Source organism: Tribolium madens, unplaced genomic scaffold (genome assembly GCF_015345945.1).
Source record: "Tribolium madens isolate multiple individuals breed KSU strain unplaced genomic scaffold, Tmad_KSU_1.1 Scaffold_1;HRSCAF=32;Tcas5.2_LG8, whole genome shotgun sequence".
NCBI classification, from domain to species: domain Eukaryota; kingdom Metazoa; phylum Arthropoda; class Insecta; order Coleoptera; family Tenebrionidae; genus Tribolium; species Tribolium madens.
This window is the reverse complement of record NW_025400984.1, coordinates 8,297,557-8,324,533: the sequence shown is the minus strand read 5'-3', so window position 1 is coordinate 8,324,533 and position 26,977 is coordinate 8,297,557. Positions and strand designations below refer to the sequence as shown.

Here is a 26,977-nt window from a genome sequence, read left to right as displayed (position 1 = left end):
AAAAACTTTGATTTTTTCAAAATATTGATTTCTTTGAATTAATTTTCTCAAAATTTCATTTATTTTTTTCAGTACCTTTAATATTTTACTAAATTCGTACCCAATTTTTCAAGCTAGCAAATAAACAATTTTTCCTACGACCCTAACACTAATATTGAATAAAAAAAATTATTATATTCAGAAATGGTTGTAAAAAAAAATGTCAATATAATGGCAACATAATTATCTTTTATTGTTAACTATTGTGGACAATTTTTTTTGTTAATTTTTTTGTCATAAAATGAAAAAAATAATATTGTTTCAGTGGTTATGCAGCCAGTAATATTATTTCAAGTATTTCAAGTTAAATAACTATCACTAGTAGCATTGATTCTATTAGTAATTAATTATTATCAATTAATTACATCAGTTTAGATCATTGCTAAATAATTATAAAACATGAAATTAAATTAATTGCAGTTTGCTGACTCATATCCCCGCACAAAAAGGGTTAATTTTAATGAGGGTGAGGAAATTAATTTTGACACAAATTAAGCCACAAATGAGTGTACTTCCACCGTGTTTCATGATCTAAACTAATTTTCATTGCTTCAAACGCTGTCACCCCATTTCCTTCCGCTGCTGCGAAATGAATCATCACACACGCATGCAGTGATAACAGTGATAACTAAATTGGGAATTTTCAAGTACTTAAAGGAAATTAAATTGAACAGAAAGCGAAACTGATTGCATTCGCAATGAACGAAAGTGGACAAAAACCTGACAAGTTTACCAAGAAATCGAGAGAGAAAGTGGGGTTTTCGCGGGGAAAATTATTTGGAATTCTCTTATCTTATCAATAAATCAACAGAGGAATAGAAAAATACTGTTTGAATTCAATAGATTTCCCAATTTTGAACTCACGTGAATGCGAGTTTCTTGTGGTGGAGGGAAAAGTGCGCAAGCGTCCCACGTGAATATTTAAATCTCCACTCTTGATTCCTCCTCTGTGTTGTTTAAAAGTGTTGTCGACGTGATTTAAATTGTCAGATTTTCCGTCAATCAAATTCGAAATTCTCAGTGTTTGTGCAAATTTTGTGCAAAATGCCGGCCGATTCGGAATTAAACTCGGTTTTAATCAGACGACAAGAAATCAACGATGCTCTGGATAATGGGCACGAAGTCAAAGTTAACTACAGAGTGGTCAATGTTTACACCGAGTTTCACGAGTTTTCCAGGAAGGAAATCAAGCAGTACGAAAGCACGTTCAAAAAGTAAGCTTTTATCTTATCGACTCAACAAAACAGATTTTATCGCAAATTGTGCGTTTTTTCTTATTAACATTCAAGAGATTCCATTAAAACGGAACATTTTTGCACTCTAGTAATTAGAGAATTTAATTTTTTTTCGATGATTTATATTGCAAATCTCGGCTGACACAGATATGACTAGACGCGCTTCTTGTTACCATATTTTCCAAGGTCTGAGTCATGTGTGTTGATAACAACTGGCTTAAAATATTCAAGACGTGTGGTAGAAATCGAGTCATAAATAATTTGTACGCGCAAATTTATCGATCAATTTATTTTTAATAAAGTAAGGTCATCGAGGTAACCTATTAATACACTGGCCTTCTAATAGCTATTGATTGACCTTTATGGGGCTCTGGGTGGGGTGGCCCACGTCGAGGGTGGGTCCAGATGCCTGGAATTGTCTATTTTTTTTAATAGTTTACTAGCCTATGGGTTAAAACAACATATTCGGGCAATTTTACGCAAGAAAACACCAAATTCCACTCTGTGACATAATTTTGGACATCAATCAACTTCCTAGAATATTATACATAAGTTTGGTTAAAAATACTTAGACTTTTTTAAAGAAGTGCTTGGCTATCTTTATTAATTATTTTTTAAAAATTAGTATTGCTAAATTGAAACAAAAGAAATTATTTAAATATGGAATTTATTAATTTATGGATTAAAACAACATATTCGGATTTTTGGGACAATTTTACGTAGGAGACCCCCGATTCCGGGGCGCTCCGGGTCCTTAAACTTTGTATTTACCCGGAAACCGAATTATACTCTCCGTGGGTTTTTATTTACAAATTTTCGACTTTTTTTGGACAATAGAAAACTATTGTTTTTTTCTAAAAAACACAATTTCCACTCTGCGACCTAATTTTCGACATCAATCAACTTCCTAGAACATTATATACATAACTTTGCTTTAAAACACTTAGACTTTTTTAAACAACAAAAACGTTTAAACAGTTTTTTTATTGATTATTTGTTAAAAATTAGAATTCCTAAATTAAAACAAAACAAATTATTTTAATGTGGAATTTATTAATTTATGGATTAGAACAACATATTCGGCCTTTTCGGACAATTTTACGTAAGAATTCCCCAATTCCGGGACGCTCCGGGTCATTAGACTTTGGATTTACCCGGAAAGCGAATTATAACTCGATGTAAATTTTTGTTTTCGAGTTTTCGACTTTTTTTGGACAATAAATAGTTATTTATTATACAAGACGATAAAGAAATTGTTTATCTACGAGTGAAAAGGTTAAGTTTACGAGTGGCGAAGTCACGAGTGGACTTTTTTTTAAGAGTAGATAAACAATCTTTATCGTCGTGTGTAATATTTCATTTTATTTTGTATTCATCTACCAGAATTTCTTGAGTAGATAAAAATTATTTTATTTCACTAGACGATAAAAATCTACTGAAATTAGTTAATAAAATATAGACAGTAGATAAAAATTACTTTATTTAACTAGACGTTAAAAAAATTGCTTTATCTACTGAAATTAATTGATAAAAGCACTCTTTAACATTAAGTACAAGTGTTTTTTTTTTGCTTTTTTGCTAAAAATATCAAATTCCACTCAGTGGAATTTGTGACATCAATCAACTTCCTAGAACATTATACATAAGTTTGGTCAAAAATACATACATAGACTATTTTACACAACAAAAAAGGTTAAGACTGACTATCTTTAGCGTTCTCTAAACTTCAGAGACCAAATCCCGTTAGTTGTAGATTTTCAAGATTAATTTCAAAAATTAATTAACCGGAATTTTCCTTTTTTTTCAACATCAATCAACTTCCTAGAACATTATACATAAGTGTGCTCGAAAATACTTCGACTTTTTTGTACAGCAAAAAAGTTTAAACAGTTTTTGCACTAGAGACTATCTTTATCGATTATTTTTTAAAAACTTGTGTTCCTAGATTAAAACAAAACATTTTTTTTTAATATGTGATTTACTAATTTATGGATTAAAGCAACATATTCGGATTTTTTGGACAATTTTACATAAGATAACTCTGATTCCGGGGTAAATTTTTACCCCGAAACAAAATCCCGTTGGTCGTTGATTTTCAAGATAAAAATTAATTAAATTAATTAACCAGAATGACCTTCTTTTTTCGACATCAATCAACTTCCTAGAACATTATACCTACATAAGTTTGGTTAAAAATATGACTTTTTTGGACAACAAAAAAATTTAAATAGATAAAAATTAATTAACCGGAATTTTCTTTTTTTCGACATCAATCAACTTCCTAGAATATTCTACATAAGTTTGGTTTAAAAATTCCGTCTTTTCTTGTACAGTAAAGAATTTAAACCATATTCACACTTTTTTGATTATTTTTTGAAATTTGTGTTCCTAGATTAAGACAAAAATTCTTTCGCTAAAAATACCAAATTCCACCTGCGACCTAATTAGGTTTCAGAGTCGAAGACCCGAGTAAAATCTTACGTGCACATACAATAAACCTTAACACGATTATTCACTTAGCAGTAATTAAGACCATTTACGGCTTCTTTTCCACTTAATTCAACAAAAAAGTGGTAAAAGTCGCATCTTCAATCACGCCGATAGTCCTAATCAATTTTCAGTGAAAGGCTTTTACTCGTAATGTGAAAAAAATAACACTTTCTCACGTCGTCTTCCTTGGACTTATTTTTAATCGACTTTCATTACCGATTTGACGTTGAAATTCTTCATGTTTACGAGTTGAGTCATTTGATTGATTTTTTACAGGTCATAAACACCAAACAAACTGAGTCACCCGAACGTAAATATTTTGTAAAAATAGTGAATTTACCGGATTTCCGGCTTGTAATTATAATTTTTCAGTCATGAAACCATAAATCATTTGGGGAGAAATTCGTAGTTTGCAGATGGCACTGAAAGTATGGAAAAATGGCTAGAAAGTAATTTCCATACTCAGGTCAAGGTAATGATAATAAAACAATTTTTTTCTCCGATTTTTTATTGGAAATAAATAGTTCAAAAAATATATTGAAGTACAAACAAAAAACGACTTAGATATTGTGATGTGGGGACACACACTATATTTTTTCTAACGACTACTTAAAATTAAGTCTTTATAATTACATCATCACAGTTATATTATCAAAAATACTGATTTTTTTCTACAACTCTTCGTGTTCATGTAACATTTGTCTAAAATCGTCCAATTTGTAAATACTCGTCGACAAGCGTCCGAAAGCGTTAAATAACGCCACTATTTCCTCCCTCTGTAACCTAAACAACTTCTTTTGGTTAAAATTTTGCGAAAATAGAATCTTTAACGCCGTTCCTAAACCCCGAGTTTGCAATTTCCCCCATAATTTACACTTATCACAACCGACACAATCCATAATTCGTGTCACGTTCCGGAAGTGCTCTTTAAATTCGTTTTTGAGACGTTTGGCCTGCTCACTTCCGGTAAACATAGTCGACTCGTCGAAATGTCCGGTGAAGGGTTTGGCAACATTGAGGAGATCCTTGACGGCCATTTGCGTGTCGAAATCCTCCATTTCGTTGCCTGAAAATGGCGGCGTGATTCGGCGCCAAATTTAAAAAAACTTAAACTAACCTGTGTAGTATTTTTCTTGTTCCAAATACTTCGCTGCTTTGGCCAAAGCTCTCAATTCAAGCAAATAGACGAAATACAAGTTTCGCAACCAATTGGGGCCCTCGCCGTTGGTGGTTTCCGGGGAAAAACGTCTTTTGAATTCTTTCAAATTTGGGCCCCACTCGCCTTTTGGGTTAGTGAGAGACAAACCGTGCGAATTTGATAGTAAATAGTTAGCACAGAGGTGGATGTTGATGCTGGAATGGAGCCCAGAAATGGCCCTATAATAAACCCTTTCTTCCAAACACATATTACTAAGCATATGACTGGGAATATAGAGGCTATAGAAGGTTTTAGGGCGAAAACAATTTTCCAAATAAATCGAATTCCAAATTCTGTTAGCCGAAGGCCCTTTATAACCTGTAAACCTCTCCGGGTTTAGTAACAAATCGACATATTCCGCATCTTCATCTTTATCATCTTTAACACAAAACTCATCCTGAGCGTAGTCATACGCAGTCCACATGACCAAATCCCCTCTCATTTTCTCACTTATGGTTTTGTTTAAATAGTCTAATTGTTTGTCCTCCTCGCATTTCGCCTCGGCACCGCGCCCACCTTCCCCTTTGATCCCTTGCGGTACTTCCCCCTCTCCACACGGTAGCACGTGGCAATACTTCATGGCACACTTGCTGTCATCGTGCCAAAACGGACACTCTCGTTTCAAATTCACTTTAAAAAACCGGAAATAGTCCTTGCGGAGGAGGCTACGCAATCGCGGATAGACTTTGATGTTGTTGAAATGGTCGACGGTGTTGATGTTACACGAACACTCGTCGATGTTACCGCTCAATTGACAGAAACAGGAGTCTTTCGGGGGGGCGAAATAGCTGCGACTTGGGGTGCAGAGCACTAGGAGTAAGAGGAACGTGGGGGACGTCATCGCGCATTCTGGGTGAACTGAGGAGGTCGTGCGGATGGAAACGTGGCCGAAAGCGTTATCGAACCGGTGCAGAACACGTAGTTTACGCCAAGGTGAGAGTGGAAAGGTGGGAGCATTGACGAGTGTGACAATGACGTTTCTCTCTATAAATCATGAAAGTTGCAGTTTTTTCCACTTTTTGTTTATTTAAATAATGGAAAAAATTCTAAAAGTAACAACTCAATGATAATTGTTTACAAACCAAACCAGGAGATAATGATGAAAATACATACAGTCCATGTAAATAAAAGGAAGGAAATGTGTCTATGATATCTGGGTATCAACACTTCTAAAATAAGACCACTGAATAAACACCATCGTGTTACACACACATCCGCCTACACGTAATCATAATTACTCGTAATTTATAAACGAAATTCATTAAATACACCTCCATTGTTAATTATTCTGCAATAAGTTACAAGGAAGTGAACAGGTAGTTCGATTCATTCCCAGTAAAAAATCCGAATTAATTTATTATTTATTCTTTGAGTGGTAAAGAATTATGCAACAACCACTAAACCATAAAGAATAAAACGAATTCCAAGGCTGGAATGAATTGAAACCAATTTAAATTTTAGCAATCTCAGAGGGGGCATTTTATTTTCCTCTCCCACTGATTGAAATATTTCCAGATTCAACACCAACAAAGACGGTTACTTGAGCCTCAGCGAACTGAAACGCATGATGGAGGTTTTGGGAGCCCCCCAGACCCACGTGGGGCTTAAAGCGATGATCAAGGAAGTGGACGAGGATGACGACGGGAGACTCTCCTTCAGAGAGTTTCTCCTAGTGTATCGCAAAGCCAGGGCTGGAGAACTCGAAGAGGACTCCGGGTTAGCTCAAATGGCCAAATTGACCGAAGTCGACGTGGATAAAGTGGGGGTCAATGGGGCGAAGGAGTTTTTTGAAGCAAAGGTATTTAACAAAAATTGGGGGCCCGGTTTTGAGACTTTCTTACAGATCCAGGAGTTGGCAAAGAGGAGCAAATTCGAGAGCGAGATACTGGAAGAACAGGAGGAGAGGAAGCGAGCGGAGGAAGAGAGGATTTTGAGGAGGCAACAATTCCTGCAAAAGGCCGCCATTTTTAAATAAGTTTTAGACTGAAACGCGCATTTATTGTAAATATAAGTATTAAAGTAAGTGGCAAATTTTATTAACTTTTGATTGAGCTTTTGAATTTTGTGATAGACGTTTTTTAATAAAATTATTAACAGAATTTGGTGTTTTAGTAGTAACCCTGAGAGATAGGCAACACATTATACAATCTAATAATTACGTAAAAAAATTATAATCAGTTGTATAATTACACATAATACGGTTACATCGTTCAAATAGAATCAATTAATAAAAATACAGCTTAATTGTTTTGTTTTATCATAGATGAAATATTTCCTCTATGGTTTTATTAAAATTCGAAGTCGGTAAGTTAGGTCACGGTAAGACACTGACAAATTTGAATATATTTTTTTTTCTTTTTTTATTACTTATTTCTGTGTGATTAGCTCAACGGAAAATTAAGATTCATGAAGGGTCACTTATTTGCATTCATCCCCTGTTTTTCAGATACTTAAGTCGCTGGACTTAGTCATAAAATTCCAAATATGCGCTTAATTGTCGCCCCAAACACAGCTAATTATGAATAATTTGCACGTCGTGAAAGCTTCGACACATCCTTGGCCAGTGTAGTGTTGTCTTTGGTCCTGAAATATCCTGAAAATGCTTGACCTTGATGCGTGAGGTCCATGCACGTTCCCCATCTTTGTCCCACGCATGCACTTGTTTCCGTCTCCTCTTCTAGGAAACTATGAGCCTCCCATGTGGGTGGTCCCGTTGTCTCCTTTCCCCCAATAAAACTTTCTATTCTCGTCTTTATCGCTCCTCCCATCCGGCCAAAGCTAAACAACAACACGTGCAGTTTTCGGCAAAGTTTCACTTCGAAAATGCGAAAATGCGTCTCTTGATTTTAATTATTTCGTGTTTGTTTGAACGCTCTTTGTGCTCACAAGACCTCGAAGTGAACTCATCGCAATTCAACGAAATCGTCGTGAGACACGGCGAGAGAGACGGCTCAAGGTACGACCTCCACTTCAAGAAGTACTGCCAAAAGCCGGCCAAATGCCAGCTTTTGAACTACACCACGTGCATGGGGATGAAACTACCCTATTTCTCCACGACTCTGGAACTCACCGACTTGACGACGCAAGAAAAAGTACAGGAAAAGCTCCACCATTACAAATACCTCAGGTTCATACCCAAATGCTGGGCAGTAATACAGCCTTTTCTGTGCGCTTTGTACATGCCAAAGTGCGAAAACGGCAAAGTCGACTTACCGTCCAGGGAAATGTGCCAACTCACCCTCAAACCCTGCAAAATGTTCTACAACAGCTCGATCTTTCCCAAATTCCTCAACTGTGACGACGGCCGCATTTTTTCATCAAATTGCAAAAACGACGTCCAAGAATTGAGGTTCAACACCACGGGGTTCTGCATGGAGCCCTTAGTCAAGACTGATAATCAGAACTGGTTCTATCCAGGTACGAATTTTCACATTTCATAATAAAATAATAAGAAAAAACAATAAAATATGTTGTTAAAAGTAGGCAATCAACGATACATCGCAACGCACAGGTTCCGAATGTCGCGATTCACGAGATTAGTTTTGGCCAAAATTTTCTGCCTTCAGTAATTTTAACACAGTTCATACTGATGCAAAAAAATGGATTTTCACATTATTGCAACTAATAAAACATATAAAGGAAAGAACAAAAATTTAGGTGTTTGTAGTTAGACAACCAACAATACAGCGCAACACGATAAGCATGTAAATATCGTCGATTTACGTGATTATTTTTTTTACAAATTTACAAAAGTGCTACATTTGGGTACAAAATGAAAAGACAAGTCTAAATCTGTAAAATGATTCCAATCCGATTGGTACTATCCTCGATATTGATAAAAGTTCAAGAACTAGCAAATTTTTGATTGATTTAGAACTTAGTTCTAGTTTCAGTAGTTTCAACCCAATTTATGCTAGTTCCAAATAACATTTCAGACGTGGAGGAGTGCGGCCTGCGCTGCAAGGACTCCCTCTACACCGAAAACGAGCATTACCAAATCCACAAACTCATCGGTTACTGCGTCCTCGTGTGTGGTTTCTTCAACTTCTTTACCATCGTGACATTCATCATCGACTGGACAACCGCCAACAAGTACCCCGCTTTGACCATTTTCTACATGAACATCTGTTTCTTCATTTCCTACGGCGGTTGGTTCATCCAGTTTCTCAGTTCGGACACTCGCGAAGACATCGTCTGCAAAAAGGACGGAACCTTGCGAAAATCGGAACCCAGTGCCACTGAGAACCTTTCCTGCGTCATCGTTTTTGTTCTAGTTTACTATTTTCTAATCGCAGGAATGGTCTGGTTCGTCCTTTTCAGCTACACGTGGCACATGAGCTGCGTTCAAGCACTCGGGAAAATCCAAGAACGTGTCGATAAAAAACGAGTTTATTTTCATTTAATAGCGTGGAGTTTACCATTGATGTTTACCATAACTACCATGGCGGTGGGCGAAATCGACGGGGATTACGTCACGGGGATTTGCTTTGTAGGAATATTCAATTTTGCGGCAAGAGCTGGACTCTTGTTGGCACCACTGGCCGTTACCATGATCGTCGCAGGATACATTATAGTCCGAGGACTCATCCTTTTGATCAAAGTCAAAATCGACAGTAGAGAAATAATATCGGAACACTCGAGTCGAAAAATCCGTTCAAATATCGTCAGAATGGGGGTTTTTACCCTGTTTATGATCGTATTCTGCATAATCACTTTCATTTACCATGGATATGTTTTCATCAACTCGGAAACGTGGAGTTTGAGCCTCCAGAGCTACATTTTGTAGGTTTAAATCAGTTCAAACTAGTTCACTAGTTCGGTGATTTCAGATGCAAATTGACGAGTTTGAGCTCGGACTTCTCCCATTGTAAGCAGGAGTCGCGCCCCAGTGTCGCGATGCTCCAATTGCAACTCCTCGCCGTGTTTGGCGCCGGCATCGCCATGGCTTCCTGGGTCTGGTGCAGTGCAACTCTCCACAGCTGGACTCGTTACATCAGGAAGTAATCCTTCCCCCTCCCCGTCAAACTAATCCCAAATTTAGTTCTCTGATTTGCAGGAAATTTCGCTGCGAAGTAGAGGAACCAATGAAACTCCAAAAACACAAAATCATTGCGCAAATTTTCGACAAAAGGGAGAAGTTCAATCAAGGCGGGCGGATCTCAATCGAGTGTCAACACTACACCGATCCTGTGGGGCTCCACTTTGACTTAAATAGTGCCGTTAGTGATAGTTTTAGTACAGCCTGGGCGGTGAATCTCCCCCGGTTGTTGAACCGCAGGGGGGCTATCGTTGAGGAAGTTGGTTATTCGAGTAATAATCACTCGATTGACTCGGAAGTGAGTCATGTGTCGGTGAGACATGTGAGCATCGAGAGTCGGTGTAATTCGGGTGATAGTCAATTGTCAGTCCAAATCAGCGAGTTGAAAGCCACCAGAAAAGTAAACCGGAGACATAGGCGGCGACGGCACGATTTCCGGAGGGATTCTCGATTGTCAAAAACAGGGAATAAAAGGGAAAGCAGTGCCAGTCTTGACTCAAACCTAATGGATACCTTGCGATTGTGCGGAGTAAAGAGTCTTGAACCAAACTTGAAACGACGAACGGGCAATGCGGGTCTGGATGGACAACACATCAGCAAACTGCTCTCAAATGGGAAACTCGTAATCCCTTATAATCCCAATATGAGTGAGGACGAAAACGTTTCGGTCACCGTCTCCGAAAATAAATACAACGTAGTTTTGAGTAACACGAATTTAGATTTGAGTGATCAACTAGTGATGAAATCGTTGAGGCAAGGAGGGTTGCATATCGAGGAGTTGAGTAGCAGTGAAAGTGAGAAGGAACAAGAGAAGAGGTCGCGGTCGGGGAGAGAATCGCACCAAAGTCGGAGGTCAAAAAGGTCCAGAACTTCCAAAAAATATGAAAGTGACTCTGAGAGTTTCAACAGACATAGTGACAGTTCGACGAGTCCCGAATTGCGGGAATTATTATGAGTTATGACTGATTTTTATATGAAATATGGTAGCTTCATATTTATTTGTACAAAAATGTGATTTTTCTAACTTTTACCAAATAAAAAATTTTGAAATTTTATCTTTGGTATATTGCCAACTTATTTAATTGGAAAAAATGTGGTTTTAGGTGTTTGTTGTTTATGAAAAACAAGTGTTTTTAGGTATTTTATTAATGAAAAAAATTACTGTTCTTTAACTTCTCTGAGACGACGAACGGCTGATCTGAGAGATGACGCTGCTGTGGTGGAATAGACCCAAGCGCCTCCTGCTACCACACGTTTGCACCTCTTGCAGGACCAAATCCCGACACAACTCCTTTTCATGGCATCCTGAAACAAATTATTGAAAAAGTAAATTTCTGCTTATCTATCGATGATAGAAACTAATTATACAAATGAGAAAACGAACCAAAAAAGTAAACATTGAAAAAATTATACAATTAATTAATTAAAACAAGTGTTTGTCGACATTCACCTTGCCACAAAAACTGCAGGAATATTTGCTGTGTTGAGTAATTTCCATTTTTTTGACCATTTTACGGAGTGAAGCCCCATAACGGGTTCCGTATTTTCCTACAATTCCGACCTTCTTGGTACGCTTGGCCTGTAAAAAACGCAATTTTACGTAATGGCAATCAACAATGAGTGATACTAATATGTTTTTAAGCTTTTTCTCAAGTAGACACAAAAAATTGGCTATACATAACCTCAAATAGAAGAAAATGCCGATTTGGGCTACTAACACACAAAAAATTGTTTTGTAATAATGGAAATTGGTCTATTGTGTCTACATCGAACGAAAAAAATATGTTACGACTTGGGATGGTTAAAATAATTATGGATTTTTACAAACTTACCATTTTTGTAACACTTTTGACAGATTTCTCAAAAGTAAGAGAAGTTGGCAACACACATTACCAAACTGGTCGCAATCACAAAACGAAATTCCCCAAGTTATTTTTTTTTCTTATTTTTCAAGTTATGTCAAGGGCTTTCTCGCAAATTTAAATTTGTATGTTTTTTTGTTTTATAATAAACACAAAAAATACAATTTTTGTTTGAATTAATTTGAATTGGACTTTAACACCAACCCCTGTCAAAATTCAAACCGGTCGAAATCCCCCATGTCATTCGGCAAAAATGGCAGCACCATCATGAGTGTGATAAGAATCGTTCAGTGTTGATAAACCCAGCAAAAGATGCTTCCTTTCTAACAAAATGTCCACTTTGGCCATGCAACAATTCGTTGCGGGGTTGAAATCCCGCAACCCCGACATTCGTCAAAAAACCGCTCGAGAATTGAGTTTGTATGTAAAAAGCGAGCTTCGCGAGGCCACCCCCGACGAAATAACAAACTTCCTCGACGAATTCAACCACCACATCTTCGAAATGGTCTCGAGCAACGACCCTAACGAGAAAAAAGGGGGAATCCTAGCGATTGGTTAGTCCGACCTGAAACCCGAATTTTTCTCAATTTCTTCTTTCAGTGTGTTTAATCGGCGTCGATTTCGGGAACATGACGACACGTATATCACGTTTCGCCAATTATTTACGCAATTTACTGCCTTCAAGCGACGTGAGCGTCATGGAATCGGTGGCAAAGACAATGGGGCGCTTGGCGCTCGTCTCGGGCTCCAAAGCCTCGGAATACGTCGAGTTTGAGGTCAAGCGCGCCTTCGAATGGCTCAGTGGCGACAGGATTGAAGTATGCACCTCCTCAAAATCACTCAAGTTTGAGCAAAATTTTTATAGGGGAAGCGACAAGCTGCTGTTCTAGTTCTCAAAGAGTTGGCACTCACAATGCCGACTTATTTCTACCAACACGTGTCACAATTTTTCGATTTGATCTTTTTCGCCATTCAGGACCCCAAATCGGCCATCAGGGAGAGCGCCGTTGAGGCTTTGAGGGCCGCTTTGGTCGTCACCGCGCAAAGAGAGACCGCCAAACAGAACCAAAGACCACAATGGTACAAACAATGCTACGACGAGTCTGTCAAGATGCTCTCGGTGGAACGGGGCGAACGCATGAAAGAGGAACGCGTCCACGGCTTCCTCCTCATCCTCAACGAACTGGTTCGGTGCTCCAACGCCGAGTGGGAACGCAAATGCAAAAGTCTCCTCGAACGCACTGACACCAAGCAAACAGTCGAGACTAGTTTCAATTTCACTAAATCTCGATTCGTCTTTTCGGTCTCGCGACGCATCCCCCAATACCAAGCTGTGTCTTTAGCGCCGTCTCAAATCGCCATTATAGAATCGCAAATTTGTCGACAGCTCGTTTTCGAAAAATTCGACTACATTTGCTTGGATGTTTTGGCTCAGAGACTCTCGCGTTCGTCTCACATTCAACAGAGTTTCCTCACGATTTTGCCCCGATTGGGGGCCTTCGACCGCGAAAATTTCGTCAAGCAACACTTGAGCCCCGTCATGAATCACATTTTCAACATCTTGAAGAGTCGCGAGAAGGAAAGAGCGAAGGCTTTTGTGACTATTGGCTTGATTGCGATCGCTGTTGAGAGTGACATTGAGCCGTACATTGAACGCATTATGGAAATAATCCGGATGTATTTACCCCGAGTTGACATTTTGGGGCGCAAGAGGAGCCCTATCGACTCCTCAATTTTCAACTGTGTCACGTTTCTAGCTCATGCCCTCAAAAACCACTCAAAAATGGACATACCGAACCTCCTCGAGCCCATGCTAGCCACTGGACTTACCGCTTCCCTCACTATATGTCTCCGGGAGTTATCCCGAAAAGTCCCGGAACATAAAGAGAAGATCAGTGTCGGGTTATTGAAAATGTTGAGTTATATTCTGTTAAATAAACCACTGGTACATCCAGGAATGCCACGACACTTGACCGGAACCGTGATGAGTCTCGCAATCCCCGAAGTCAACGATGTCCAAATCATAGTTTTGGCCCTCAAAACACTCGGAACTTTTGATTTCGAAGGCCAGAGACTCCTCCCATTTGTCCATCGCTGCGCCAATCATTTCCTCATCCACGACAATAACGAAATCCGATTGGAGGCGGTGAGGACTACTTGTCGTCTCCTCCGCCATGCCATACACTCCACAGCGAAGAACTCCTCCGAAACTGTCACAAAGACTGTCGCTGCTGTTTTGCATCGTTTGTTGAGTGTGGGGTTGACCGATACCGACCCCAATGTCAGGTATGGGGTGTTAATTTCCCTCGATCGAACGTTTGATAATCATTTAGCACAAGCGGAGTCTCTCAGTGCACTCTTTGTGGCTTTACAAGACGAAATGTTTGAAATACGTGAAGTTGCACTCTTCACGATTGGGAGGTTGAGTGCGATGAATCCGGCGTATGTTATGCCCTCGTTGAGGAAGACTTTGGTTCAGCTTTTGTCAGAGTTGGAACATTCGGGAAGCGGCAGGAATAAGGAACAGGGGGCGAGGATGCTGGATCACCTGGTGGTGAGCGCGCCGAGGATGATAAGGCCCTACATGGAACCCATTTTGAAGGTAATTACCCAGCCTTGAAACTTTCAAAAAAGTTTTCAACTGTTTTCATAAAAACAGTCTTGAAGCACGAATTCAAGTTTATCGTAATCGCTATTTTAACCGCTTATGAAACGAGTTTTTTATAGTATTTTTGTAATTTGCCCTCTTTGTGCCGTTTTTAAACAAAAAAATTTACTTTAATCGATTTAAAGATTGTTGTGACGTTTGGTAATGTCTTAATTTTAAAAGCCAAAATTTGATCTAGTGGCCTTTTGACTATTAAGACATCGTACACGATGAGGTCGTGTTCCTTAATACAGTAGAACCTCTATATCTCGAAATTTCGATAAGTCGAATTGATTTTACTTTATGCGCATTAGATTAATTTTTACAGTATGCACGTGTCTTCCGTTTGTTTACTCAAAATTCAAGGTCTATGATAGCTTTTTCGAAAAAAGTACAAATATATTAGACAGTTTTCAATACAAAAAAAATTTTCTGTCACCTCAAGAAGGCTTAAAAACTAATTTCTAACATGATTTTCGTTTAAAAATTCAAATATGCCTTGTAAATTTAAAAAAAAACACTATTTTTCTGTAAAGTGTCTTTTAAGGAGCAAATATGAGTTATTATGAAAAGCTGTTTAGAATCAATATCTAGGCCCCTACACCAAATTTCAAAAATATCGACCAACTATGATTTTTAATTTTTTTTTCCAAGACAGTTATATTTTTAGTAACAGAAATAGTTATTCAATAGTGATAATCTAAGGGTGAAATTTTCTTATTCATAATAAAAGAACTGTTAAAAATAACATTTTCTTTGATTTGTGAAACAATCATAAAAAAAAATTAAAAATCATAGTCGGCTGATGACTTGAAATTTTGAATAGGGGCTTAGATGTTGATTCTAAACAACTTTTTTAAATAATTTGTTATTGTATTTTCTACATAAATAAAAGACACTTTGCGGTAAAATAAGTTTTTGAAAATTTCTAAGGCATACTTGATTTCTCAAAACTAAAATTATGTTAGAAATTAATCTTTAACCAAAACTAAAAAATGAAAATTTAAATCGAGAATTTTTTATCTTTTACAAGAATCCGGGAAAAGGCTACTTAATAAAAAGTATGGAACTAAACGTTTTTTGCTTAAAATATAATTTTTTTTGGAAAACTTATTGATGAATGATAAAGAACTATAAAAATGTGATGTTCTATCAAGAATAAAATTTTTCGAAATTTTCTTGTTTTGAGTTTTTTGACCACTCCGTCTTATTTCTCTCGATCAAATGATAATTCTTGTAGTGCACTCTGGAATCGAAATTTTTGACCACAAATTCAAGATACGTACTTACCATTTCATGTTTTCAAACAAAAATCAATCAAAAAAATTCTTTTCAGATCTCCTAAATAAAAAGTATGGAACCAAACATTTTTTGCTTAAATCATTTATTTTTTGGAAAAACTAATTGATGAAGATAAAGTACTATGAAAATATGTTTTATCAAAAATACAATTTTTCGAAATTTTCTATTTTTTTAAATGACAACTATAAAGCCATTTTTCTCAGGAAGGTTATAATAACTATCTACTTTACATTTATTACATAAATTGCAATTTTGCCAAAAAAAATTCGCATAACTAAAAAACAGAAGATCACATTTTTTATATTACNTATTTATATTAATTATTATTTTCTGGAGGCAAATGATTAAAAAAACCGTTTAGTTCGATACTTTATATCCTGTATGCAATTTTAAATTTTTATTAAACTTTATTTTTATATTTAATGTGTTCATTTTATAAATTTAAGATAAAACAATCTATAAAAAAGTAATATTGTATATCTCGATAACTCAAATAATTTTTTGGTAATAGGTACTGCGACTTAACGAAGTTCCACTGTATGTCTATTAGAGAATCAAAATGAAAAAATAGTATTTTTAATCTGACGCAAAATTTCTGTTGAGATTAAAAATTGATACTTTTCTCTCTTATTTCTATGAAATTTCTTTATTTTGGACACTCTTTAATAAATTACATTGTTTTTTTGGAATAGGTCTTGGTGCCCAAGCTGCGCGACCCCGAGCCCAACCCTGGCGTGGTCCTCTCGGTCCTCCTCACAATCGGCGATTTGGCAGAAGTGAGCAGCGGCGGCACCGAACTCCAAGAATGGATGCAAGAACTGATGGGAATCTTACTCGAAATGTTAGGCGACGCCTCCGCCCCCGAAAAACGAGGCGCCGCCTTATGTACTTTAGGCCAATTGGTGGGCGTGACCGGTCATGTGATCCAACCATACACCGAATATCCAATACTACTCGACGTCCTCCTCAATCTTCTCAAAACGGAACAACAATCGTACATTCGAAGAGAAACAATTCGAGTTTTGGGATTATTGGGGGCTTTGGATCCGTACAAACATAAAATCAATCGGGGAGAGATTGATTATTACCCTGAAGCCCCGGTTTTGATACCGATGACTGATAAAGGGGAGGATTTGAATGCGGATTTGACATCGAGTGAGATGTTGGTTAATATGAGTTCGAGTACTTTGGAGGAGTACTACTTGGCGATAGCTATAGCGACTTTGATGAGGATTATTAAGGATCCAACGCTTGCCCAACACCATACTATGGTGGTGCAAGCAGTGACTTTTATTTTCAAAAGTTTAGGGATTAAATGTGTGCCGTATATATCGCAAGTTTTGCCTAGTCTTTTACATGTTGTGAGGACCGGTGAGTTGGGATTTTGGTCAAGGGGTACCAACTAAATAACTGTGTTTCAGCCGATGTCAATTTTAAAGAATTCCTCTTCCAGCAGTTGGCACAACTGATTTACATCGTCAAACAACACATTCGAAACTATTTGGACGATATTTGTCTTCTTATTAAAGAATTCTGGACACCGAATAGTACGATTCAAGGGACTTTGATCCTCTTAGTGGAACACATAGCTGTCGCTTTGGGGGCCGAATTTAAGGTTTATTTACCGAAAATGTTGCCTCACATTTTACGCGTTTTAAACCACGATACGTCTAAGGAACGACTTTACACTATCAAACTTTTGGAAGCTTTGCATAATTTCGGTAACAATTTAGACGAATATATGCATCTGATTTTGCCCCCCATTGTGCGTTTATTCGACGCTCAGGAGTGTCCAATAGTCGTGTCGAAAAAAGCCCTCGAAACTATCGATCAATTGGCCGAAATTATCGACTTTTCAGACTTTATCTCGCGCATTGTACACCCTTTAGTCCGAACGATTGATAATTGTCCCGAATTGAGACCCACAGCTATGGAGACTTTATGTTCCCTCATGCAACAATTAGGTCGAAAATTTGCAATTTTTGTACCTCTTGTACAGAAAGTGATGACTAAACACAAGATACAACACAGTAAATTCGATACTTTAGTTTCGAAAATACAAAATGAGACAACACTCGCCGAAGATGTTGATTTTCCAATGCCGAGATCGAAAACTGGGGGGAAAAACCGAGACCCTGCCATGCCTGCCGACAGTGGAATGATCCAAAGACTCAAAGTGTCCGAATCTAACCTACAACAGGCCTGGACTCCCGTCCGAAGAGTCTCGAAAGATGATTGGTTGGAATGGTTGAGACGTCTTAGTATCGAACTATTAAAACAATCCCCAATTCCGGCATTGCGTTCTTGTTTAACTTTAGCTCAGACGTATTCACAACTACCACGTGATTTATTCAATGCCGCTTTTGTTAGTTGTTGGTCCGAATTAAGCGAAAACATGCAAAAAGAACTCATTAATTGTCTCGAACAAGCTTTGACTGTACCCGACGTTCCGGAAATAACTCAAACAATTTTGAATTTGGCTGAATTTATGGAGCATTGCGATAAGGGGCCTTTGCCCCTCGATAGCCACATTTTGGGGCATCATGCCATGCATTGTCGGGCGTACGCCAAAGCTTTACATTATAAAGAAGAGCAGTTTCGAAAGGAGGCGACTAGTCAAGTCGTGGCGGGGGCGAGTAGTCAAGTCGTTGAGGCACTCATTTCGATCAATAATAAATTGCAACAGAAGGAAGCAGCTGACGGATTGTTACAATATGTCATGCAGAGGGAGATGCAAGTACAGGTCAGGTGGTACGAAAAGTTGCACAATTGGGAGAAGGCTTTGAGGTTGTATACTGAGAAGTTGGAAGTGGATGAGATGGATCAAGAGGCTTGTTTGGGGAAGATGAGGTTTGATTTTTAATTATGTTTGAAAAAAAACTAGGATACGACACGATGTAAAACAAAACGTTCCGTTAGTGAGGCCAGATAGCGCAGTTGTTCTTTTCTCGTTTAAATTTTAAGAGTAATGAAATATAAAATGACTGTATTTAAATAACGGTGAGCAGAAGGCATACAAAAAAATTAAAGGCAGATTGAGCATTAAATTCTCAATAATAAGAGATAAAGTTAATGCAAAAATTTTATTGAAAACTGTTTTTTAAAAAAAATACTAATTACCAATTTGCGCTCCGTCTTATATTTTGCAAAATGCTGCGAATACGGTTAAAGATACAAAAAAAATGTAATGTAGAGAATAAAATTTCTAAGAAAAAAGTCCGCATGAGCCAGAAAATTATTTCAAACCTGAACGATTGAAGATAAAGATATGGTCTCGCGGACTTTTTACTAGGAAATTTTGTTCTTTACAACTTTCTTTCTTTTTCTTGTATCTTTAACCGTATTTGCAGTATTTTGAAAAACATGAAACGGAGCACAGATTTTAAATTTAAAAAAATTTTTTGTTCATATTTCTCGTGAAATATGAACGTTCGTTCGTTTTTCGCAGCTTATTAAGAATGTAAAGCTCAACATTTTTGCATTTTTTTCCAAGCAATTAGTAAACTGGTTGAATTAATTAGTTTAAAACAATTTGAAACTGAGACGGCAAAACGCTTTAAGCGCCCTCATTTTTACTCTGCTGTACTACTTTTTTTAAGTCAAAAAAATTGAGCGATTTTGTATCTCCTTTCGTATCCTAGTATACAGGCTGTCCCAGCCAGTTGAAAAAGTTTATTAGTCACCTTTAAATGGTAAAATTAGAAAAAATTATTCAGGACATTGATAGATACTAATCTAGTCCATCGCCTAAAATTATTTTCGACTATACAGCGTGTCACAAAAATAAGTTACAATACAAACATGTGTTTTTTTAAATGAAACACCATATGTTTTTTAGCGTTTTTGGATGTAGATTTTTATGACAATGTTTTTAAGCTAAACTTTTATTGGTCGATTTTGCTTAGTTTTAAAAATAAGACGTTTTTTTCGACGAAATCATGCACTTTTTAAAAACTTATTACACAGAAACTGAAATCTAGAAATATATTTTTTTTACTACCGCAAAGAAGAAGGTACAAGCTATAAGGTTGTAACATTTTTTAGTGTGTTGCATTAGTAAAGTTAAAAAAATGAAGGTGTTTCTTGAAAGTTCAATAAATTAAAAAATTTAAATGGAGCACCCTATTTATTATTTTTGCATTTAAAAGATTATTAAATTGTCTTTCTAAAATTATTTACTTTTAGGTGTTTATAATCAATAAGTAAAAAGACATTAAAAAAATAATTACTATTGTTTCAGTAGCCAAAAAGTGCACAGTTGCACAAGAGATGGAAGAAATATCACTTAATAATCACATTTGTGTTAAATTGAATCCATTATTCTTTATTTTTACAATAAAATAATTCGAATTTCAGTATTTATAACGACTTACAAACTCTGGATAAATCAACGGATAAGTGATCCGTGGTGGAATTACTATGTTTGCCATAGTATCAAGAATACTCAGATATTGATAATCATTGTTGCTACAATTAATATTGAATGTTAAATATCTTTTCATTTATCAATTCTAGATATTAAAAGTTAATTTTTTTTAATTTATCAATCTATTAGATGCAAAAATAAAAAATAGGGTGTTTCATTTAAATTTTTTAAGTTACTTAACTTTTAACAAACTTCTTCATTTTTTAATCGTTACAATTGCAAAACACTAAAAAATTGCTACAGCTTTAAATTCTGTACTTTCTTCTTTGCAGAAATAAGAAAAAAATTGTTCTAGCTGTCTTTTTGTTTAATAAATTTTTAAAAAGTGCATGTTTTCGTCAAAAAACCTAAAACTAAGCGAACTCAACTAATAAAAGTTTAGCGTAAAAACATTGTTTTAAAAGGCTACATCGAAAAATACCAAGAATCTTAGGGTGTTTCATTTAAAAAAAACACAAGTTTTAATGTCCTGTTCATTTTTTTTTTATTTTATCACTTAAAAGTTATTAATAGACTTTACCAACTCGCTGGAACACCCTGTATGTAGTTTGGTTTAATAAATCGGTGATTTTTCAGATGTCTCGAAGCCTTGGGCGAATGGGACGAATTACACCAAGTCGTCGAGAAAAATTTCACTTTATTAAATGACGATAGTAAACAGAAGGCTAGTCGGTTGGCAGCAGCGGCCTCTTTCGGTTTACACGATTACAGATCGATGGAAACATACGTCAATGTTATTCCGCGAGATACCCAAGAGGGGGCTTTCTACCGTGCGATTTTAGCAATACATAAAGAAGATTACGAAATGGTTTGTCCTTTACACACAAAAAAAAATATTTTTAACAATTCACCGATTTCAGGCCCAGAGATTTATCGACTCGGCCCGCGATTTGCTCGATAATGAGTTAACCGCAATGGCCGGTGAGTCCTACCAAAGGGCTTACGGGGCCATGGTCATGGTACAAATGTTATCCGAGTTGGAAGAAGTCATGCAGTATCGGTTAGTGCCGGAAAGGAGGCCCACCTTAAAGGCCATGTGGTGGCAAAGACTCCAATCGGGTCACAAACTAGTTGAAGACTGGCAAAGAATCATTCAAGTCCACTCTTTGGTCTTGACACCACAAGAAGATAAAAGAACATGGGTGAAATATGCGGCATTGTGTCGCAAGAGCGGTTCATTGGTGAGTTTTGTGTTACACACGATATTTTTTCTACTGCCAGTATTGACAGATGCTATCGCAAAAAACCCTAGTCATGTTATTGGGTTACGACCCGAACGAACGCCCCGATGCCCCCTTGCCCAAAAACCAACCACATGTCACTCTAGCCTACGCGAAACATTTATGGGTGGCACAGGAAAAACAAAAAGCTTTCCAAAAACTGTCACAATTCGTCGCTGACTATTCGCAAACCGAACCAATCGATGATGTGACAATTGACGAGAAAAAGAGACTCTTGGCGAGATGTTATCTCAAATTGGGGGCTTGGCATGAGGCACTTGAAGGCATTAATGAAACTTCCATACCTTTCATTTTGAAATGTTACAAACAAGCCACCGAACATGATCCTCAATGGTACAAAGCGTGGCATGCGTGGGCTTACATGAACTTTGAAACGGTGTTGTATTACCCGAGACAGGAAGACAAAACCCATTATACGGTTTTAGCCGTTCAGGGATTTTTCAAGTAAGTCGGTTTAACCGGATTTTGGTCTTGTCTGAAAGACTGTTTCAGGTCGATTAATTTATCAAAAGGGAGTTCATTGCAAGACACTTTACGTTTGTTGACACTTTGGTTCGATTATGGTGATTGGCCGGAAGTTTACGATGCGATTGTTGAAGGCATCCGATTGGTTGAGAAAAACACGTGGCTTCAAGTGATTCCCCAATTAATTGCGAGAATTGACACGACGGCGCTAGTGTCGAAATTAATCAATCACCTATTGGTGGATATTGGAAAAACGCATCCACAAGCCCTAGTGTACCCTTTAACCGTTGCGACTAAAAGTAATTCAATTAGACGTAGGAATGCAGCGAATAGTATTTTAAAATCGATGAGTGAGCATTCCCCTACGTTGGTAAGTCAGGCTATGATGGCGTCCGAGGAACTGATTCGTGTGGCAATTTTGTGGCACGAAATATGGCACGAAGGGCTTGAAGAAGCCTCAAGATTGTATTTTGGGGAACGTAATGTCAAGGGAATGCTACGGATTCTCGAACCGTTACATGCGATGATGGAAAGGGGACCCCAAACGTTGAAAGAGACGAGTTTTAATCAGACTTACGGGAGGGATTTGAATGAGGCGCAAGATTGGTGTCAAAGATACAAGGTTTGTATTTTAATAGAATAATTCCATGCCAAAACGAGCACTTTTAAATATCATTGTTTCTGATTTTCGTAAATTTGAGATATACTATTTTTCAGTTTTTTTATTTTTTTCAATGCATATTGAAAAAACGCATGTACATAATGAAGCAAAAAAAAATATCTTAAGAACAAATCAACATCTTGAAATATTTTTTTAAGCAATAGATAGAAATAGGAAGGTATTAACAAATAATTTGAAAATATATCGTTTAAACCAAAAATTTATAATTACGCAGGTTTTAAAAATTTTCAAAAGATTCGTGTAAAAACCTTCAGATCCTGTCCTGATACAAGTTTCAAGACAGACGTTTTAAAAATGATTTTTTTTAATCTTGTATATGTATTCAAAAATATCTACTCTTTAGATGTACCTTTTGGTAATTTACAAAAGATGCATGTAGATGGGCAGTTTCAGTCAAATATTACGTTTTGCTATACGAGTACAAGGTGAACAAAAAGTATGGAATCAAGAGTGTTTTTTTTTAATTATTTGTCTCAGAAAATAATAAATAATAAAAATTAAAGTGCTATAAAAAATGTGAGTATTTTAAGATAAAATTTTGTTTTGTTTTTGAGTTATGCGATTTTCTTTTTTCAAAATAGCAACTTAAGTATATGCCAATTTTTTCGATAAAATTTGAATAAAATGTGAATAGTCACATTTTTTTCAGTACTTTATCATTCATTAATTAGTTTTTCAAATGAGGAGCAGACTTTCAAAAAGCATTTTGTCCAAATTTGCATTTTTGGAGGAGAGAACAAAAACTGTCCTTCTTTTAAGAAATAATTTTAATTTTTTATATCAGTGACAATAAATGTGAAAAAATATGTACAAATTCAACACTAATTTTACGGCTGGAGTACTTAGGCATTTTGCAAAAAAACTTTAAAATCCTTTATCCCAATTCATAAAAACATGGATAAACTGCATTTTGAAAGTCTGCTCCTCAAATAATAAATAACACTAGTTTTTTTTATTATTTTTATACATATTTACCTTTAAACAAAAATAATAGTTATTTTTTTTATCACATCATAGTTTTTGTTATGAACAGTGGGCCGTATTAATAAAGTTAAGTAAATGCTTCTACTCGTAATAGTAAAAGACGTAACTTAGATTTTATAGGAAAGAAAGAGACAAAACTATAGCAAAAGCTTTTCCTACTTTTTATTCATACTGCCCAATAATTTTACTGCTTTCTCCACAAATGCCTCCGATTTAAAATTTATATAAAATAAAAATTGTTGCTGAATTATTGCAAAATTATCGCCAGATCATCAGTCTAAATGCGTCTTAAAATACATTTCATTGACGGGCATTTGGACTTTTTTCTAAAAAACGTACACAGCATGAGTGACGGTACAAAGCGAACGTTTTCATCAAGATCTAAAGGGTTTTCAAAGATCTGTACGAAGGTTTTTATGATAAAAATATGTTAGGAGATTACTGTTGGACTGGTATAAAGAAAATTGATCCAAAAAAGAATAAAAAACAAAGTAAATAAATTCACTTTTAATTTGTTGTTTGGCGATTTACGTATTTTTGTTAATTACATATTTCTTAAACGTGACGTGGTGGACTTTTTTTCAATATTTTTTTTTGAACTCAGTGTCTCAAAATCTATAAGAAATTATGACATTCAGCTAAGTTATAAAAATCGTGTAAACTAGTGTAATTTAAGCAAAAAACGTTTGGTTGTTGTCAATTTGAAAAAAATTGCGATTTTTTAAAATATCATTTTAGTCTCTAGCAAACACCATAAATGGAACGCGAAACCTATACATTTTTATCCTAGTATCAGGAGAATAAAATATATTTTACTTCTCCTCTACTGAAAAGTTTGTTTTGAAATATTGATTTTTTTGGTCTTTTTTTTTATTTCATATCTATGGAAACACTACTTTCAGGCGATTTCAGTGTTATATGCACTTTTCAGGGCTCGCAAAAAAATTGAAAGTTTTTACATGAATTTTTTGAAAATTTTAAAAACATGTGTAATTTTTTATTGTTTTTTTATTTGTAAAAAAAGTTTTTAAAAAAACAAGCATTACCACGTCCGTAGAGTGCGTATTTATGTCTATTATTTACAAAAAACATTTCAATATGTCGATTTGTTCTTAAGATAATTTTTTTGTTGTTTCGAAGTACTTAATTTAGTATATCCCCCGTTTTCTCAATCAATATACATTGAAAAGATACGTATCACCTATTTTTACGCGTTTTATAACATTTACGAAAATCGGAAACAAGGACATTTAAAAGTGATCGCTTGGCGTAGAATTGAAAAATTAAAAATCGTTTTTTTTTTCCAGCTTTCGAGCAACATACGAGACTTGAACCAAGCTTGGGACCTGTATTACCACGTATTTCGCCGTATTTCCCGTCAATTACCCCAACTCACCTCTCTCGAATTGCAATACGTATCGCCCAATTTACTGGTATGTCAAGACTTAGAGTTGGCCGTGCCTGGTAGTTACTGTCCAGGGCAGCCAATCGTACGTATTGCCAACTTTAATCGTTCACTAGAAGTCATCACGTCGAAACAACGGCCCCGCAAACTGGTCATTCGTGGCAGCAACGGCAAAGACTACATGTTTCTTCTCAAAGGTCACGAGGATTTAAGACAGGACGAACGCGTTATGCAATTGTTTGGTTTAGTTAATACTTTATTAATGAAAGATCCTGATACGTTTAGACGCAATTTGACAATACAGCGATACGCGGTGATTCCCCTGAGCACGAATTCGGGTTTGATTGGGTGGTTACCCCACTGTGATACTCTCCACACGTTAATCCGTGATTACAGAGACAAGAAAAAGATTTTGTTGAATATAGAGCACAGGATTATGTTGCGGATGGCCCCTGATTACGACCATTTAACTGTGATGCAAAAAATGGAGGTTTTTGAGCATGCCCTTGAGCACACACATGGTGACGATTTGGCGAAGTTATTGTGGCTGAAGAGCCCCTCGTCTGAGGTTTGGTTCGACCGAAGGACTAATTACACGCGATCGTTAGCTGTGATGTCAATGGTGGGGTATATTTTGGGCTTGGGGGATCGCCACCCTTCGAATTTAATGTTGGACAGACTGAGTGGTAAAATCCTGCATATAGACTTCGGGGATTGTTTCGAAGTGGCAATGACAAGGGAGAAATTCCCGGAGAAAATCCCTTTCCGGTTGACTAGAATGCTGATAAACGCCATGGAGGTGACAGGGATTGAAGGGACCTACCGGAGGACTTGTGAGTCAGTCATGTCGATGTTGCACAGGAATAAAGACAGTCTAATGGCGGTTCTCGAAGCTTTCGTTTACGATCCCTTGCTTAATTGGAGATTGATGGATATCGAGGTGCGAAATTTGCCGATGAATAGCGATTCCATGTCGACGAGTTGTTCCCAAAAACAGGGCTCGTCCGAATCGTTGAATGTCCCCAAAAGAGAGATGATAATGGAGGATAATGAGCCGCAACACGAAGTGAATGCCAGAGCTGTTATTATCATAAATCGGGTCAGGGATAAACTAACCGGGAATGATTTTGCAACCGAGGAATCTTTGACTATTCCCAAACAAGTCGATTTGTTAATACAACAAGCGACGAGTAACGAGAATTTGTCGCAGTGCTACATAGGCTGGTGCCCGTTTTGGTAACTTGTTGACTGCTGTATCTACTAACGTGATAGTTTTTGTTGTGTATCTTATTATTTTTTTATAATCTAGTTCAAAATAAATCAAATATTACAAGCATGGGTGTTTTTGGGCGAAATTAGCCATTAAAAATTTGAAACAAAAAATTCGTTTGTAAAATTCAGTATCATCCTAACGAAGAATTTATTAAAGGTAGCGTTAACTTACCAAAGGTGAGTGTTTTTGACCACTTTTTTACCAAAATTCATTGGCAAAAAAATTAAGTAAACTTTTTTAAATGACAGTTGTCATGCCAGCGTAACAACAAAAAAATATTTGTAATTTATTTGGCGAATAAACAACCTAAATAAATGTTTTACTAATAAATTTTCGCCCAAGATATTTTTTATGAAAACTTAACTTGAAGTTTGAAAACAAAAGAGAATCGAACGAAAAGTGCTTTTACCAAACAATGTAACAAACAACTAATTTTTTATAAAAACATTGGAAACTTACCAGGAATGAGTGTTTTTGGCCATTTATTCACCGAAAATAATCACTTTTTGTCAAAGAAAATTTGAGTTAATTTTTTCAAATGACAGTTGCCATGCCAACATAACAAAAAAACATATAAAAATACAATGTTCACTGCAAATAAACAACTTTAATGTGATTTTATATTATTATCATGTTATCATTGATAAATTTTCGCCTAAGATTTTTTTATGGAAACTTTTTTAATCCGAT

At 36.4% G+C, this 26,977-nt stretch overlaps 5 protein-coding genes across 6 annotated transcripts; 3 read left to right on the top strand and 2 right to left on the bottom strand.

Annotated features, from left to right (window-relative positions):
• The first annotated feature begins 927 nt into the window (after nucleotides 1-927).
• On the top strand, nucleotides 928-7,051 carry LOC123004190 (EF-hand domain-containing protein D2 homolog). The gene is made up of 3 exons (XM_044397317.1): nucleotides 928-1,253; nucleotides 6,478-6,760; nucleotides 6,806-7,051. The coding sequence occupies exons 1-3, from the start codon at nucleotides 1,084-1,086 to the stop codon at nucleotides 6,935-6,937; spliced, it is 585 nt and encodes a 194-aa protein (XP_044253252.1). The 5' UTR covers nucleotides 928-1,083; the 3' UTR covers nucleotides 6,938-7,051.
• Nucleotides 4,261-6,010, bottom strand: LOC123004189 (ero1-like protein). The gene is made up of 2 exons (XM_044397315.1): nucleotides 4,882-6,010; nucleotides 4,261-4,830 (listed from the first exon to the last, which is right to left on the bottom strand). The coding sequence occupies exons 1-2, from the start codon at nucleotides 5,801-5,803 to the stop codon at nucleotides 4,436-4,438; spliced, it is 1,317 nt and encodes a 438-aa protein (XP_044253250.1). The 5' UTR covers nucleotides 5,804-6,010; the 3' UTR covers nucleotides 4,261-4,435.
• A 373-nt stretch (nucleotides 7,052-7,424) lies between the features above and the next one.
• LOC123004188 (protein smoothened) lies at nucleotides 7,425-11,055 on the top strand. 2 transcript variants are annotated; one of them, XM_044397313.1, is made up of 4 exons: nucleotides 7,425-8,379; nucleotides 8,898-9,744; nucleotides 9,792-9,962; nucleotides 10,004-11,055. In XM_044397313.1, the coding sequence occupies exons 1-4, from the start codon at nucleotides 7,650-7,652 to the stop codon at nucleotides 10,953-10,955; spliced, it is 2,700 nt and encodes an 899-aa protein (XP_044253248.1). In that variant the 5' UTR covers nucleotides 7,425-7,649; the 3' UTR covers nucleotides 10,956-11,055. The 2 variants fall into 2 exon arrangements, with proteins under 2 accessions (XP_044253248.1, XP_044253249.1); XM_044397314.1 differs by having other exon boundaries at nucleotides 7,427-8,379; nucleotides 10,019-11,055.
• Nucleotides 11,056-11,128: 73 nt separating this feature from the next.
• On the bottom strand, nucleotides 11,129-11,957 carry LOC123004191 (60S ribosomal protein L37a). The gene is made up of 3 exons (XM_044397318.1): nucleotides 11,833-11,957; nucleotides 11,451-11,579; nucleotides 11,129-11,305 (listed from the first exon to the last, which is right to left on the bottom strand). Exons 1-3 carry the CDS (start codon nucleotides 11,833-11,835, stop codon nucleotides 11,159-11,161), a joined length of 279 nt encoding a protein of 92 aa, XP_044253253.1. The 5' UTR covers nucleotides 11,836-11,957; the 3' UTR covers nucleotides 11,129-11,158.
• Nucleotides 11,958-12,078: 121 nt separating this feature from the next.
• Nucleotides 12,079-26,348, top strand: LOC123004186 (serine/threonine-protein kinase mTOR). The gene is made up of 10 exons (XM_044397312.1): nucleotides 12,079-12,416; nucleotides 12,463-12,680; nucleotides 12,728-14,464; nucleotides 16,504-17,182; nucleotides 17,233-18,661; nucleotides 20,814-21,045; nucleotides 21,098-21,418; nucleotides 21,468-21,922; nucleotides 21,971-22,565; nucleotides 24,917-26,348. The coding sequence occupies exons 1-10, from the start codon at nucleotides 12,194-12,196 to the stop codon at nucleotides 26,252-26,254; spliced, it is 7,227 nt and encodes a 2,408-aa protein (XP_044253247.1). The 5' UTR covers nucleotides 12,079-12,193; the 3' UTR covers nucleotides 26,255-26,348.
• The last annotated feature ends 629 nt before the right edge of the window (nucleotides 26,349-26,977 follow it).